Raw genomic sequence first — 16776 nt, 5'->3', positions numbered from 1 at the left:
TATAAATGATGAGCATGATATGGGACCTTTAAGTATGATTTGATGCTGACACTTTTATACTTTTACTTAAGTAATATTTTGAATGCAGGACATTTACTTGTAACGGAGTATTTTTACACTGTAGTATTGCTTTTACTTAAGTAAAAGATCTGGAAACACTAGTGCAAATTAGTAAGGTTCAGTTGCCACAGAAATCATAAACACAACTGTGTCACGCAAAACACACCACACTGGTTTCAAAATGAAAGAATTAGCTGTCTCGGTTTTGCTTATCAAATAATACAGAGGGATAAATGCAAAGTAGCAGGTGGTATTTAAAGGAAATAGCCTGAAATCAGGCGCGGCCCTCGGAGCTCTGGGAGTTTTCAGCTGGCAACAACTCGACTGGAAACGAGAGCTTATTAAGTTGAATGATTTGCATAAACGGTTGCACAGAGAGGTTTTCCATCCTCTTACTGTATATGACACTAAAAGGTCCAACAATTTATGCAAATGTCCAGCAGCCTAGTATTAGCCTATATTTGATTAAGGCACAAAATGATCATTTCCATAGCTTATCTTTATTCAAAGCAGTTGTCAGACATCATAACTAAACGGAAAACACATATACAAACTTACACATTTGCTAGATATGTACACTACAATACTACTAGCTGTTTCATTCATGATGTGACCATAATGTGGATTTCTATATTTTCTCTTTACATAGTGTAACCAGGGAGTTTGTTGGCCACTAGCTCAGAGATATGCCGATACTCCTTTTTGAAATCCAGAGATCCAAGCTCATCCTCCAGTTCCTCTACCTCTAGCGGTTCAAAGGAGGATACTGATTCAGCAGAAAATCCTCGCACAGGACCGGTGTTCTTGGTCGACCCGCTCCTTTGACCTCTCGATGACATGAAACTCTCAGTGCCAGAGCTCCTCTCCACTCTACTACTCTCCGTCATCTGTTTTCTGGAGCGTATGGTTATTAAGGAGGACGACCCGTCTGCATCATCGGAGGAGAAGCTGAGGGCCGAGGCGTGGGTTCGAGGTCGGATGATGTGTGTACCCCTCAGAGCACGCTGTGGAGAGCTGGGGGCTTTGACGGGCACCGGGAGGGCGGCTCTCTTCTGGAAACCTTCAGAGTCTGAGTTGCAGAAGTCGAGGCGGAGGGGAGATTTGGGAGTCTTGGCTCTAGAGGTCTCGGGGCTACTCGCGGGGTCAGGGGAGTAGGCGTCGCTGGGCTCGAGGCTGTTAAAGTCATCAGCGTAGTCCTCCTCCTCGTTTACTTCCCCGCTGGTGTCTGAAAATGAAGATTTTGGGCTGCTGTGTCTGCTGCTTCCTGAAGATTCAGTTTCCTCTCTGTGCCTGTCAGATTCAGACTGTGATTTGACTGGAGTTGATTCACTGTGATGCTCCTTCTTGTCTTTGTTTTGGGAAACATTGTCATTATCCACACTGGGGATGTAAATAGATTTCAAGTCTCTTTCAGAAAGTGAAGGTTTTGAAATTCTCGGAGAGTCTCTGTCTTGTTTCACACGCAGGGTTTTCTGTTTTAGCGTGACTGTTCCTTGTAGTGCAGAGTCCGCCGTGATACTTTGCATCATTGTCTCAACATTTTCATTTAGACTGGAGCTCTGATTTAACGCTGATTTTCGTTTGCTGGACTTCACAATCTTGTTACTTGACTTTGTCTTTCCTTTGGCCATACTTGACTGTGTTTTATTCTGTAGTAAGTCCACGCATTCACGACGGTTGACTTTAAGAGGAATGATTTGCTTCAGCCTCAGATTGAATGTCTTAGTTGTGCCATATACAAGCTTCTTCTGAGGAGATTTACTGGAGCTTTTACTCTCAATCGCAGCCTCTTCTTGTTTGTCTTTCACTTTTACAGATGCAGGCCTAACTACAGGTGTAGAGCAGTATCTGGGGGAATGTAAAAGTTTGTGTGGACTAGTCCCCGGTCTTGTTTGCGCCTTTCGTGGTGTGTTTCCAGCTGAAGGCTCAGTGGAAGCGGACCTGTAAATCCAAGACAGATTGGGATGAATAGACAAGGGCTGGTGCTGGTTCTGTCCGTTCAACTGTGACAGCTCAACAAGAAGAGCATTCAGTAGCGGCAACTGTCGCAAGGTTTCCCCGAGGACGTTTGGAGCACTTGTTTCTTGGTTTCTTGAAGTTGTTTCATGTCTCTGATCCATCATTGGAGAACTTGTACCTTCAATTTTATTTTCACTTATCTCTTCTTCTGAGTATGTGTCTTCAAATGTAAAAGAGTCCAGATTCAGTAATTTGCAATCCCTTCCTTCATTTTTGCTTTTTTCCTCTGCAGAATTATTGTAGAAGAGATGTGGCGGACAAAAAATAGTTAAATCTTCTGTAAAATCGTTTTCTTTGAGTGTCATTTGGCTTCTTGGCTTGTGTTCAGTCTGCATAGCAACACAAACACCATGTTTATCCTCATTTATCAAGCTACTCTCATCTGATAGTTTGTTAACATCAGACGTGTCCGGTGTGTCAAGAAGAGGCGGTGATTCTGTGATGTTTTTCATGATGCTTTGTTGTACATGTCTGTGTCCACCCTTCCTCTCTGTGATATGTGGCAGTAAACTCGCTCCCAGACTTAGCAGTTTATAGCTCAGGAGAATTGATCCAATTGTCTCCCCCATGAGGTTGCATATACCAACAGCCCCTCTTTCACCGTGAGACGAGGGAGTAGAAACACCGTGTTCAGTCACATCCTGCCTGATTCTCTCCATCACTTTGGCCAGTGAGATGAGAGAGGTACCAACTAGTTTAGGGATCTCTTCTTTCACATCCAGCACCATGGCATAGAGAGGGCTGTTACATAGATTGGTGTGCAGTGAGTTCAGGTTCATCTTGAAGAAACAAGACTTCCCTCTCTTAAAGGTGTGTTCTCCCTGCTGATCCTCTCCATGGTGATGTTGTTGGCTCTGCTGAGGCTGATGAATGAGCAGCGTTGGGAAATCCAGTAGTCGCACTGCAAGAGTCAGCTGGTCGGACACTTTACTGTCTTTCTCGACTCGGATATACTCCACCAAAAGCTCAAATGAAAACAGAGTCTCGAGATTATCTCTGTTTTTTCGTCCTGACATCCTGAAAGCCGTGTAACAACCACAAAAAGAGCCCCGAACTAGTTGATTATAAGGTCAGCTAGTTAATCCGCAGCTTTGCAGCTTCTATCGGCTCCATGGAAACAAACAAACTGTCGCGAGCATTCCGCGTCACACAATGCCTCGGGGATACCTGGGAAATGTAGTTCAATATATAGCACTGATTTAAATGTATATTAAAGGTCCCATATCATGCTCATTTTCAGGTTCATACTTATATTTTGTGTTTCTACTAGAACATGTTTACATGCTGTAATGTTAAAAAAAAAATTGAATAATACCAATAATGTATCAAAGATGTAGAATATCTATTGGTAGTATTCAACTTTTCAATGATATTCATACAAATTAAACTCATTAGGACTTTTTCAACTATTCCTACTTCTTCTCCTTCTTCATACAGATTAAAGCCAGCAATGCAGTGTAGCGTCAGCTATTAAAAAAACTTAAAATATTCCACATCTTTGATTAATTATTGGTATTATTCAACTTTTCAATGAAATTCATACAAATTCAACCCATTCCCACTTTTCCAACTATTCCTACTACTTCACCTTCTTCTCACAACATTTAAGGCAGCATTACAGTGTAGCGTCAGCTCTTCAGCATCCAGCATTCACACAGCAATTTCTTCAGAAATTGCTTTTCCGGGATACCTGGGAAATGTAGTTCCACTTATAGCACTGATTTAAATGTATATTAAAGGTCCCATATCATGCTCATTTTCAGGTTCATACTTGCATTTTGGGTTTCTACTAGAACATGTTTACATGCTGTAATGTTAAAAAAAAACTTTATTTTCCTCATACTGTCTGCTTGAATATACCTGTATTTACCCTCTGTCTGAAACGCTCCGTTTTAGTGCAAAGGAGGACGGTCTGCAGGACAGATAATAATGCACACAGTGCACTTTCATAGACTAAGTTACTGGAGTTACCCTGCTCTAAACTCATTTTTAACAGTCTCTTCTGCACTTTTTAATAGTTGTGTATCACAGCTGTTACCCTGCACCATATTCGGTTTTAACAGTTTACTTCATCTCCTTGTATTTTTATATCTGGTATATTTTTTTGTACTTTGTACTACTAACTTTTTTACTGCCTTTTTACTAACATGTTTTGCACTATGGAACTGTGATGCTGGTAACTTGAATTTCCCTTTGGATCAATAAAGTTACTATCTATCTATCTATCTATCTATCTATCTATCTATCTACCCATCTATCCATCTATCCATCTTATAAGCAAAAGTCGAAGGGATATGAAGATGATAATGTATTCAGATATGAGTGAGCAATTTTTCTGCAGTTCACCAGATGGTGCCACTGTAGGGTTTACTGGGCTTATAGACTAAAATAGTCATGCAGAATATAGCAACAAGGCCACCTAGTTTACATGCCAGGCTCATTACCTTTAGCCTGCTCTGTAGTGCATATAATAGTCGGTTAGTGTCCCTTATATATCAACCAACCAACCTATGATAATAATATATCTGTATAGTAGTGAACAGTAGTACAGTTCCTGCAGAGCACCGAGGTGGGCGGAGTCTCTATCCGTGCTGCGTGTTGTCATCTCGGGCAGAGCTGCTGGTGGAGTCTCGCTTCAGTCTGGAGGCTGACACCGACACGGAGAGATGCGAGACTGACTACCACAGCTTACACTGGGTGTTTTCATAGCCTTTAAAGGATAACTAGCAACGTTAACAACCATCGCAGCCTGGAACAGGACACTGCTCACATTATTACGGTAAGAGACTCTAATGTAATTCTTCTCTAAACTAAACTAAACTAAAAAGCTGCAGCTGAAAGTGAGGAGCGCTTCACACACAGTGGGAGAGAAACTCACTTGCATATCTCTGGTAGGTGAACACACAAAGGATAAAGTTACTTTCAGGCACTGAAGCATGTAATGTGAGCCACAAATATAAATATATCTATAGCTTATACTTGTGTTTATTCATTAATTGACTTACTTGACACATTGTTTATTTACCTAGGAGCCTCTCCTATAGACCAAACTCAATGCAAAAAAACATACAATTTTGCTTTCATATTCCTGTAATCAGACATTATGGATTTTTTAAATTATTATTTCTATTGTTAATGATAATACACGTTGTTGTCGTGTTTTCGGCAAGGGTGATAGTTATGACTCATTGTTTATTTACCTAGGAGCCTCTCTTATACACCAAACTCAATGCAAAAAAACATCAAATTTAACTTTCATATTCCTGAAGGCAGACAATATGGATTTTTTTAATTATTATTTCTATTGTTAATGATATTACACGTTGTCGTGGTGTATTCGGCTAGGGTGATGTTGGTGTGTGCATGGGTTTTATAAGAAATATTTTTGAATGAATTTGTTTTAGTGGAGTGCTCACATGAAAACAGTGGGGGGCGATAAAGACATCATTGTCCAACTGGTCATGGTGTAATAAAAGCCTGGGTAATAAAGGTGAGGCCCACAGATAGTCTTACAGGACATTTTAATTGCTTTGGGAAGCCCAGAGTGGATTTTTAAGTAGTGGTCAACAGTAATGACACACTGTACTGTATTGTGTTCTTATTTGGGGTGCTTTTTGCAGCAGTATGTCCAGACAAAGAACAATTTCCCCTAACATCAGAGTTGTTTTGATTATCTATACACAATATCTGGCAGTCTGCTTGTACACAGCATGTACAATCATGTTTCATTACTGTGGCCTATTCAACATACTGTAAACTCCACTGGGAGAGTAAACAAGTGAAATGTTGTTTGTCTTCCAGCATCATATCCTTTGCTGTCTTCCTGCAGGAAGTTTAGCCTCCACGATAACTAACTTCCCAATAAAAGGGAAACAAATAGAGCCCATTCCTATGCTGTTGTTGGCTAGCTGCAGACACAACAACTAGATCTCTCTTAATCTAAGTTTCCATTGTTTCATTTCCAAGTGCTCTGTCCTCCTGGCTTCACAGCTCCCATCTGAACAGATCAAGCATAAAGAGTTCTTTTCTCTCCCGGAGCGTTAAAATCAATAAGACACCATTATTTTTCACAGGGTTTTTATGTCTGGGAAAGATTAGTTTTCCGCGGGGCTGTGCTGAACTAAGTAGGCACAGGAGTGCTTTAAGATGACTCCAGTATGTTCATTCATGGCCTAGCTGGTATAACATTTAACATATTTTCCTTTAACACCAAAAATGTTTGGCTTTAACTCGAGCTGTCAGGTCTGCAAATCCGGGACTGACCACTCTCCTGAATGATGACATCTGTAGTGATGTGTGATTAATTTGCTATTATTGTGCACAGAAGCAAAAAAACAACCTCATTAATCTGCTCATTCTCGCTGTCATCATGCAAATGTCTATATTAGTTGTTGTCTTTTGATGGTCTTTTTTCCACTTTGGATTCTTTCCTCATTATGTGGTTGCACCCAATACTATAACTTATATGATCTTTCATTTTGAGTGATTTCTACCTTGTTGAATTTTCTGTATGAAATTCAGTGTTTTTGATATATTACAGAAGGGTTCACATACTTTTTTTCCAGACAGATGTAAGATAGATTAAAGACAAGATGTAGATGAAAGTGAGACTACCTATAGGTACCCCATCTAACCTGCTGCCAGCAGCGCACTCCTAGAGGGAGACCTATTCAGCAGCCATGATAATAATGACAGTGCCAGAGAAAAGTCTTTCAATCTTAGTTTGAATAGAGATCTGTTGCATTCTGCCATCAATAGGGAGCAGCAGACAGGGCCCTGAAGAAGAAATCTGTTCTCATCTATTTCTAACGGTGCCTTCTGCATGGCTAACCAGACAAAGGGTAATTGAGCCGGATAGATATGTCTTTCAAAATAAAGTTATGAGCACAATGTGTGCTCAGCTGAACAATAAGGTACCTGTCACGATTGGCAGACGAACGGCTTCCCGTGACATGCCCACAGGCCATATCCAGTTGTTATCATTCCAGGTTAGGATGTCTTCTGGCCTAGTGGGCTTGGAGACGCCCCGCTAGAGTTACAGCCGTTGTGTTGTGTTTGCCTGTAAAGACATTAGCATAACAGAACTGTTTGGGAAATTACTTAACAGTAGTGGCTGATCCTACACTCCCCCTGTGTGCCTTTCACTGTCTTTCCCCTTGTTTGTCTCTGCTCCCACGGTGCTTTGCTACCGGTGCGCTGACTGGTCACGATTTGGAGAACAGTAGAAGGGAACAAAAACTGCTAAAGGACTTACAGACCACGTTTGTTAGGAGTGATGCATTTCTCCTCGTTGTACCATGCCAAACCATGTGGCGCACCCCTTTCCAACAGATCCCACACTGCATGCATGTGACGAGGATCAGGAAGCCTGGTCTGTGCGGGCTGACCGGCTGGCTGGGATTCACAATAGGCCTCCCAACCAAATCCTGTTGCTTCAAAACCAACCAACCAGCAGACAGGGGATCACATGCTGCCTGCTCCTGTTGTGAGAGCCAGACTCTCTCTCTCCGTCTTTTTGTCAGCCTTTGTTTTGATTGCAGTCTGGATTTATGGAAGGATTTAAGCCCACTCATCACTGTCAGGGAAAGCACAGATGCCGTCATTAGGTTGATGTTTTTTTATGAATTGATCTCTTGTTCCACTAGGGGTCTGTTTGTGATGGATGTGGGTGGTTTACTAAGCATAATGTGTACAGTACAGGTTTTTGATTTGGGGTATCGGTTAGATTTGTAACATTGATGATCACTTTAAGAGCTCCTGACACAACAAACCCTCCGTATGACTCTCTGACGATGCCTGAAACGTGGTTACCAAAGTGACTTTAACTGCTCCAAAGTCAGCATGTTGGGTTCTCTCCGGGTCATTCATCATTTTTGTCTGCGCTGCACATTATACGACTTCTCTCATGCGTAATCAGTGTAATAGCCTTAAGACGGCGTGTTTAACAGCTTGCTTGGGCGCTGGCGTATGTCAGCACGCATTCCGGGGAACCACAGGAAGACGCCAACAGCCCTTCACAGCGCCATATTTTTACTCTTTATGTGATACGCACAAATGAGATGTTAAAGCCTGTGGCGTGCTTCTTGAGGACATATGTGGACTGTCGCCCTCCTGTACCGCTTTGCTTATTTATTTTGGTACTGATGTGTCGTTGTTGGTTAATTTTACAGTAGTGGATAGAGTAGATTAGATACAGATGGGCGCTGCGGTAATGGACAGATGTAATGCCTGCCATTACAAAGCATGTTATTAAGGGATTTCTGCGTTGTACCTTATGTGGTTTTAAAAGAGAAATGGATCCAATGAATAATTTCATGGTTATCTTGTTCAGAAGTAGATGTTAATGCAGGGCTCAACAATAAGGATTGACTGCTTGCTCAGGGTAAGTAAAATGCAACATCGGGCTAGTAAATCTTTTAAACACGTTGTTTTTTTCCAGAGCTGATAATAGAAGTAGCTAAAGAGTGAGACATCTTGATTCCTTCTCATCTCTGTTGAGAGTTGCACATGCGCAAAGAAACGCTTATTACATTTTATTGTTCAACACAGGCCATTTTGGTAGAATATGACAATAGAAAAGATATCATTTTGTTTTACTTGTACGGCACTTTTTAGGCGGACGTTTTACTGGCGTCCGATAGTCGCTTTCAGTCCAAAATTGCGGAAGAGTGGCTTTGCTGTTGGGCGCTGATGTTGCAATGGAATGACCAATTGGCTTTCACTTCTTATGGATATACTGCACGTTCTTTAGCCGTACCAAACGGGCAATCGCGAGACAATGGTGTTGGGTAAAGACAAAGTTTATGAGCTGAAGCGTGAGCGAGCAGTTCAATTATCCTGGAAACAGGAGTTTAGTTGAGTAGCGTTAGAGGATGTGGGCAAAACTCCAGATTAATCTACTTAAATAAATATTAAACATGACACTTAACTTTGGTCTGTTTTGTTATTTGATAACCGGTAATAAATTAAACAATTTGTATTGGGGCTAGTAAAAATTGACTTTGGGCAAGTGAAAAAACATTGAGGTTGAACCCTGTAATGGTATTAGTAAATGCTATCATCTCAGTAAAAGTGGCTAAAATTGCTTCTACACCAGCTCTTCCCTCGTGTCTTGTACATCTTGTATCTTGCCACTCATCCAATGGCTTGCTGTCGTGCCAGGCGCATTTGAGTGAAAAAGCAGTGCTATGGCTGGAGGGGAAGCTGCTGGATGGAGCAGATGGTATAGTGACAGAAGTCAGCTGCTGATCGCGCCGTCGCTGGTGAGGTCCCTGTCAACCTCTGGTGACACACAGCCGAGTGTCTGAACGTCTGAGGAAGAGGTGTTATGTGAGGGTAGAATAAAGGTTTGAGCCCTCAGATGACCACCACTGCTGGGTCATGTGACCATTAATGGAAAAGAAACTCATAACTTCAGCCGGGGCAATTGACGATATACAGTATCCTTATTACAGCTGTTGAGAAGCCTTTTTGTTGCAGTGCAGATGGTGAATAATCAGTGATATCCTGCATTATATCCACACATTAGATACTATTACTGCTTCTTTTCATGAAAAGAAAATCACATGACCCCATTAGACCAGCCTTACTGTTCAACGATGACCTTTTGAAAACTCACATGATATTCAGGACTAAGCTCCATCCTACACATGACTGACAGACGGAGTTACATATGATCTCAAATTATGGCGTCGGCTTACAGATGTTCGCCCCGAGAGCCAACACAGATGTAGCTATAAGATATTTCTCCGTCTGAAAGAAAATCATTAATCCTCCAGATAATCTCTTTGATGTTCTGACACACAATGGTGAAATGTGGGTCATCTCAGTTTATAGAGGAGGAGCATTATTGTCATATTTACCAAAGATTTTAACAATGAAGATCTTTTGCTGTTCACTCACCTCGCCCCACTGGTTGTCCATACTGGGATAATGGTGCATTTATACCTTTGGCTTGATCGTAACAGCAAAATGGAGGCAAACCACAATGTTCCAGCTTTGCACTAAATCCATTAGTCTCGTTCCTGGTGTGAACGCACAATAATTCTGTTCAGGCATTTCTACCCAGTGGACGGCAATGCAAATACCACTCAGGGGAGGGTCACTCTTTGTTTCACCAAGCCAATCCTTTAACCATGTCACTCCAAAAAACACCATGTTCATGCATTATGGATTTGCAATAGTCGAGCATATAGAAAAATGTGTCTTGCCAAGATGAATTATGTCTGCGACTCCTGTTCCCTTGGGGACTCATTAGTGTCCATATCAGGAATGTTTGGGGAAAAGGCCACCGAAAGTTGCTGACCCGCCATACATGTTTTGTCTACGTGCCTGTCACCGGGCCACAATGGAGAGAATGAGTGCTGGCCAGTCATTAACCCGATTGCCACTGAGTCCAAGGACCAGTCGTGACCCGGGGGGTTAACTCGGCCTGTGTTCCCCTCAGCGGGCCCAGACAATCGGGACAGCTGACCTCTGTGGTCGCGGCCAGCCTCCAATGGGAGATAAGAAGGGATTTGGTTTAGTGCCGATGTGCATACCTCCTTCCTACTGTAGCGAAAAAGAATGGGCCTGTCTGAATAGGCAGACAGGACTGGGTGTGGGTGACACGGCCAGAGACCTGACTGCATGCCATTACGGCTTCTGTAGACTCTGTCTATTCACTCATTGGTAAATGTGTCTGGTATGGAACTTTAAAATGACCAAAATTGAAACAAAAAGAGGTATAAAATAAATAAACATGTGCATAAATAGTTAAATACAGGAAAATACGTAAATGAACCAATAAGTTCCCAACCTGCCCCCCTCAACCAATCACCTCCAGAATGATTTTGAAGGTTTTATGGTTAGACGGGATAGGTGGATGGAATTATTAAACACTTAAGGCCTTTACACAGCGGGGTTGTGACGAATAAACGACACAAAAAAATGCAACATACTCAAATATTATATGTCATGGGCTTTTATTGTGAAAGGGAATGGAACAAGTGGATCTGGGCTGCGCTTTCTTTGTCAAGGTTGAAAGGATTATAAAGTTTGCCGTCTTGGTTTGGGCTACGGAGCCTCCGTGTTGATTGTTTCATAAATATAGGCGCAACTCAACCTGTTTCGCACATCTTGATTGGTTGATGCCTTTATTCACGGTGCGAAAGCTCAGAAAATCGCCCATGTCCGTTTTTTGCTGCATAATGTTTGTGTTATGTAAAAGTACTCAAAAGACAGAAAAAATATATTGATTTGTCAATTAATCGCACGAAAAAACACCCCCCGGTGTGTAAAGGCCTTTAATTGGTTTATTTATGTATTATTCAGAGGATTATTTATTTCGTAATCTCTATTTATGTAATATTATTATCCATTTTGGAGTCCTCGAAGGTACAGTACATTAAACCTGTAGTCATAAAATGTAGGCCAATACTGCGCGAAACCCCCCTCCTGCAAACATCTGCGCCCTTGACTGTCAAATTGACCCTGGGTGATCCAAGGAGCAAACGGCCATCGCATGAGTTGTTTTAAGGCGTAAAAGCACGCCGACTTGTTTCTGATAGAGGTTGATTGTAATTAACAAGTCAAATGAAGCAGAGCCGTGACAGATGTGCCATAAAGTGCTCAGCTTTGGGGTGTTCGCATGCGGTTGTGTGAGCCGATGAGGCGTTGCTGCTGGAGCCAGTATCCTTCACTTAACCTCACTGGGACTCTGCAGCCTCACCGGGGCTCTGCAGCAGTGCTCCCACACTCTCTGTTGATACATGAACTATTGCATCAATAGAAAGTACACTGTATGCTGTTAGGCAGTTTCCTCAAGCATTAGTTCCTTAAAGTATAAAGAATAAATGGAGCTACATGCTGTTTAACAGAGGCTGCTTTGTGTTGTTGTGAGACCGTGTATTCTGCTTTGTGTGCAGCATCGACGGGAATGTACAAGTTTTTCTGGGTATCAGCCCTTTTTACAGGAAGGAACTTTGTCCTAAACAACCCTTTATCAATTGTGAGAAAGTGTCTGTTTTTTTGTTGGTTCCCTTCATGTTGCCAGCTCACTGACATGAGACAAATTAGAAAGGCTGGTCATGGTCTGTAGTCTGTCATTGTGTTTTTAAAAGCGCTGACGAAACATGTTGGGCGGAGGATGTTATTCTTGTTTGTGTCCATAAATCAGATGATAATGAGTTTAGTTTACTGAATATATGTGGTTTATACTGGGAATCGCAGAGCTATAACAAAACTTTGGCCATTTGCAGTTTTTTTTTTTTTAGTGTTTATTTCAAAGTGGTGCGATGCGATGTATTACTCTGATTTTGTTATTCTTTCATTTGACAGCAGCAGCAAAGTGTTGGCTGGAATAAATAATTTCTCTAGAGCTTCATTTGTTTCAAATACACATTATACTTCCTTTCAGTATCCTTGACACAGAACTATTTTGTCTCTTAGTTCAGTTCAGATTGTACTTTTGAATTATGCACACCATTAAACCAGGACGTTACAATGCAGCCCCTTGTATCCACTTACTGAAGCACAAAAATGTCTGTACATGATGTTGCCTTTGGCCTATTCTTGTAGCTTGCTGTTAGCAGAGACATAGTTATCTGTGACTATTTTAGACAAGGCTGGGATACTGGAGTTACTGGTGTGTATGGGAAACCCTTTTACACAAAGTGGAAGGGAAGGCTGAAGCGGAGAGGAGCTGAACTGTGCAGGGGCTGGCAGTCGGCCTGGCCTTTCCTTGTACTCTGGGCTGCAGCAGCAGCGGCGGTATGATGTGTTTAAGGAGCACCGGCCCAGCCAAGCAGAGCTAATTCGAAGCTAGAGTAGTATATTCCATCTCACTTGTTTTTTCTTTCCTCTTTCTATGCAACATCATTTTGACTAGCCTTCCTTTTATGCGATTTGTAAAGGCTGTTGACGGAGGATAATGATCTGGAGTGACAGTGGCCTGATTTTTTTCCTCTTTTCTCTTGCTTCTGTAATCGCACGTCTGTCAATGTGAAGGAGATCAACCGCTCCCCTCCTCCGCTGAAGTGTATTGAAGGCTTCTGTGGACGTTTGGAGGTTAGCCACAGGGGATCCAGAGCTAGGGGGGGCAGCACATTTGACACTGAATGCTAGTCTTTATATGGGTCTACTGCCTTAAAAGAAGAAGGAGCAAAGGAAAGGGAGATTGCATAACACAGCCAAGCAAACAGTGTCCCAGACACTATCCTAACAAGAGGTCTGTAATTCTTACAATGCCTAGCAGCTCCACTGTGTGTTCATTCACTGCTTACCTTCCCCAGGCTATGTTTACTGGAACCTCTCTGAAATGTAAACAGGACTGTAGGGCCACATACAGTTCAGCGCTGAGCTTCATGGGCTTCATGGGCTCGAGCCAAAACACAACGACGAGCACACACAACTGCTGGATACACAGCCAGGTGCTGCGTATCTGACCACAGGAGCAGCTGTATAATTACACTGTTCTCATCTGTCTCCAGATAATCTGTGTTTAGGTGGAGGAGCACACAAACACCAAAGGTCAGAGGTCAAAGTAAGCGTCCAACTTGTTGATGGATTTACTTTGTAATATATTTACTCTCTTAGGGTTAGTTCTTTTCTTTCCTCCACAGTTTGCATGGCTGAGGTCTTTCCCATACACATATAAGGGCGCTTTCATAAGCCATAGTCCGTTTGGTTAGTCCGAATCAGAGTGAAATTGATACTTTTGGTTAGTTTTTCAATTTAGTGTGGTTCGGTTTCACAGTGTACAAATTATATTGGACCAAATAAAAAGACTAATTTGCTGAGGGGCGGGTACGTCGGAGGGAATTTATCTTTTTCGTCTCGAGAGCTGCCACTTTTATGCAGAGAATTGCTGACTTTAATGCTGTCAAAGTTGTTTCACTTTGACACTGATCTACTGTGCACACAAATCCCTTCTCCTGCAATTTATCTCAAATTACTTTATAAACGTCACTATATTTGTGGACTGTGTTTTACATACTCTGTATGTTCTCATCAGCCCAGATGTCAAGCAAACATCGGACTTCTGCAGAAGTCCAGGTCACTCTCCTACTCATCGTAACCTGTCGTTTACAAGCAGTCTGCGTTTTGGTTCGCTTGGATGGTTACGTATATATATGCCAAGAATTCAGCTTCTTCCAGCAGAAATCTTGCTGAGTTAACCAGATTTGTCCCAATCCGCTACCCCCATTAAGGAAACAGTTTGCTATTTACATGACTCTAAAGAAACTGCAGAAAGCCAAAAATAATCAGGTTAGTTAAGTGCATGTAAACACACAGATTCTCCTCGGGTCACACACGAAGATCCGTTCTCTCAGGTGGTGACATTTGACATTTTCTGGGGGAGTGTAAAGAGAGAAATGAGTGTAGGTTAATTGTTTCCTGTCATTTTGTTTAATTTTCACTGAAAGGCGGTCTGGGTCCGGGGTCCCCGAGGACACTCCTTGCATTTCCCTCACAGACTCTACTCAAACATGCTTCTCTGTTTGTTGACTTCATGGATTGCTGCTGCGCCATTGCTTTGTCACCTCGGGGTTTTTTGTTGTTGCGCTGCAGAATCAACAACATGCCCATGGCTACGGTTTACAATTTAGAATATGATGATGGGGTTTGCAAACATTTTGCCGTAGATGCTGAAAAACACACATCTAGCTATGAGTCTGCTTTGATAGGATTTTGCCCCAGGGAGTCCCATACTGGAAGACTGTGGTTGTTATTGCTTTAATATTACTGTCTGTGCTTTCTCAGGCACGATAGTAATGGTGGAAATCCAAATATTTCATATTTCTGGGATGGTATTTCAAGGTCAGACTCCAACAAAATGCTAAAAGACTCTTTGTCTTTCTTATTAGGCAGACTGACTAAGATCTTATTTATAGCTATGGCCTGTGGGAGTCATCCGTCCTACCAAACCCCGCTGGATATAACGCCGCGTTTGCAATCTACTTCAATGAAAGCAAGATATTCCTCTTGATTCTGCGGGGTTGGTGACCCTGAGTGCATGTTTTACATCTGCCAGTGCCTGGTGCTTTCTCCGAACGCTGCCATCTTGATGACATTCTTCAGAGCCTGCTGCAGTTGAGAGATAAGGAAGTGAGGAGTAAGGAAATCGGTGCTTATTTGGGATTCTGTTGTAAAAGTCTGGCCAGCTCTGTGATTGAGGACAGACACCTTCCTCACACATTTTTCATTTTGCGCTTGATCTCAGCTTGAGGGGGGTGGAAATACATTTAAAGATGCTCTTTTTATGTCACTCTGAATTGCATAAATATTAATGTAGATGGACCTCCATGCGGATTCCCCGGTGAGGTCTCTGAGGCTACATCCACACTAACACGTTTTCATTTTAAAATTGTGTTTTTAAACGATCTCCATCCAGACGAGCGTTTTACGGCCGTTTCAGAATGAATCCCTGTCCGTACTACCACGCCTGAAAACGCATATAACATGACCATTCACGTACAATAGCTTGCCTCCTGCGCATGTAGGCAGTAGTTGGGTTATAAAATGCAGAATTGAACAGCTGCTAGGATAGACAACAAGGTCAGCAACGCTTGTAACTCGTTATCCATGTTGACATTAACCTCTGGTGGTCGAGGCTGATGCCGTTGATGTTTTCTTTCGGAGAAGGTTCACGTGATAGAGGCGTGATGAATCAGGGTAGGACGCGTTGTGACTGATAAGACCCAATCAAGAAGCGAACATGTCAGCATCATCATCTTCAAAGGTCTGTTTTTTTGTCCATCCAGACTAAAACGCAACCCTGGGGTTTTAAAACTAAAACGGGGTCAGCAGCGTTTTCAAACGTGTCCGTTTTAGGAGCTTGAAAACGACGAAGTAGTGTAGGAATAAACGTAGTGCATTTTAAAATGAAAACATATTAGTGTGGATGAAGCCTGAGGAAATGCTACAGTGTGCAATACAGCCTCCTTATGACTGTTGGGACATTTATTCTTCATCTACCGCCCATTCTTTATACACTCCCTTCCCCCCTTCATAAGAGCACCTCATCAGATCGTTGGCCTCGATCAGCCCTGAAGGTCAAAGGTCACCCGATCACCGGGGGCCCTCACGTCAGGTCGGATCAGTGCACTTGGCTCCCGGTGTTGAATTCATCCACACTCGTCTCCCTGGACACTTTTTTCCCCATTTGGCATTCAGGGAGGGGGATGGTAAGATGGTGGTGTAACGAGGTGGGGAGCACTCATATCCCTTCCTCCTCTCGACGCACTTTGTTCACGTACAGTATGTGTGCGTGTGTGCATAGATATTTCGCAGCAGATGACCAGTCGACTGGAGGAATGGGATATGTGTATGTACTGTATGCGTTTTGTTTACGACAGCTGACTCCTCTCTAAATCAGTGAGATTTTAGAGCGCAGCGTTTCCCCCGATGCTTCGGTACGTCATTAACATTATTAATCTGTACATGGAGACAAAAGCACACCCTGTGATTGTGAGCGCGTGGCCGGCGTCCGTGCACGTAACGCCGTGTGCATTTGTGTGTGTTTATGCTTAGGTGCGCGTGTGTGGGTGGCTCTCAGTGGGAGGTTAGTCTTCTGACACCCTTTCAGCCGCCACACCTCCCTTAAACCCACCCACCACATGCCATGCCAGCTGCAGCTGTTGTGCCTCAATGCTAGAGATGTAGAAAATTCCTCTCGCTCTGCAATTAGAGCTGCAGATTGCTGAATAGCGCACATTG

The 16776-nt window shown here is 42.6% G+C and overlaps 2 protein-coding genes across 6 annotated transcripts in view; one reads left to right on the top strand and one right to left on the bottom strand.

Moving 5' to 3' along the window:
- Window positions 1-60: 60 nt before the first annotated feature.
- Window positions 61-3229, bottom strand: map10 (microtubule associated protein 10). Its single transcript, XM_074646625.1, has one exon. The coding sequence runs from the start codon at window positions 3093-3095 to the stop codon at window positions 702-704; it is 2394 nt and encodes a 797-aa protein (XP_074502726.1). The 5' UTR covers window positions 3096-3229; the 3' UTR covers window positions 61-701.
- A 1468-nt stretch (window positions 3230-4697) lies between these two features.
- Window positions 4698-16776, top strand: part of LOC141774198 (signal-induced proliferation-associated 1-like protein 2) — a 100374-nt gene continuing 88295 nt past the window's right edge. For all 5 annotated transcript variants that reach the window (XM_074646620.1, XM_074646617.1, XM_074646618.1 and 2 more), the window contains exon 1: window positions 4698-4858. The gene's annotated coding sequence lies outside the window, so the exon portion shown is untranslated. The remainder of the gene's footprint in view (window positions 4859-16776) is intronic.

The sequence above is a fragment of the Sebastes fasciatus genome, chromosome 9 (genome assembly GCF_043250625.1).
Source record: "Sebastes fasciatus isolate fSebFas1 chromosome 9, fSebFas1.pri, whole genome shotgun sequence".
Lineage (NCBI taxonomy): Eukaryota > Metazoa > Chordata > Actinopteri > Perciformes > Sebastidae > Sebastes > Sebastes fasciatus.
Note: the sequence above shows the minus strand (reverse complement) of the source record. Positions and strands in the feature narration are given on the sequence as shown.

What these genes read in the sequence shown, in the direction of transcription:
- map10 (XM_074646625.1), bottom strand. Translation starts at nt 3,095, where the DNA reads ATGTCAGGACGAAAAAACAGAGATAATCTCGAGACTCTGTTTTCATTT.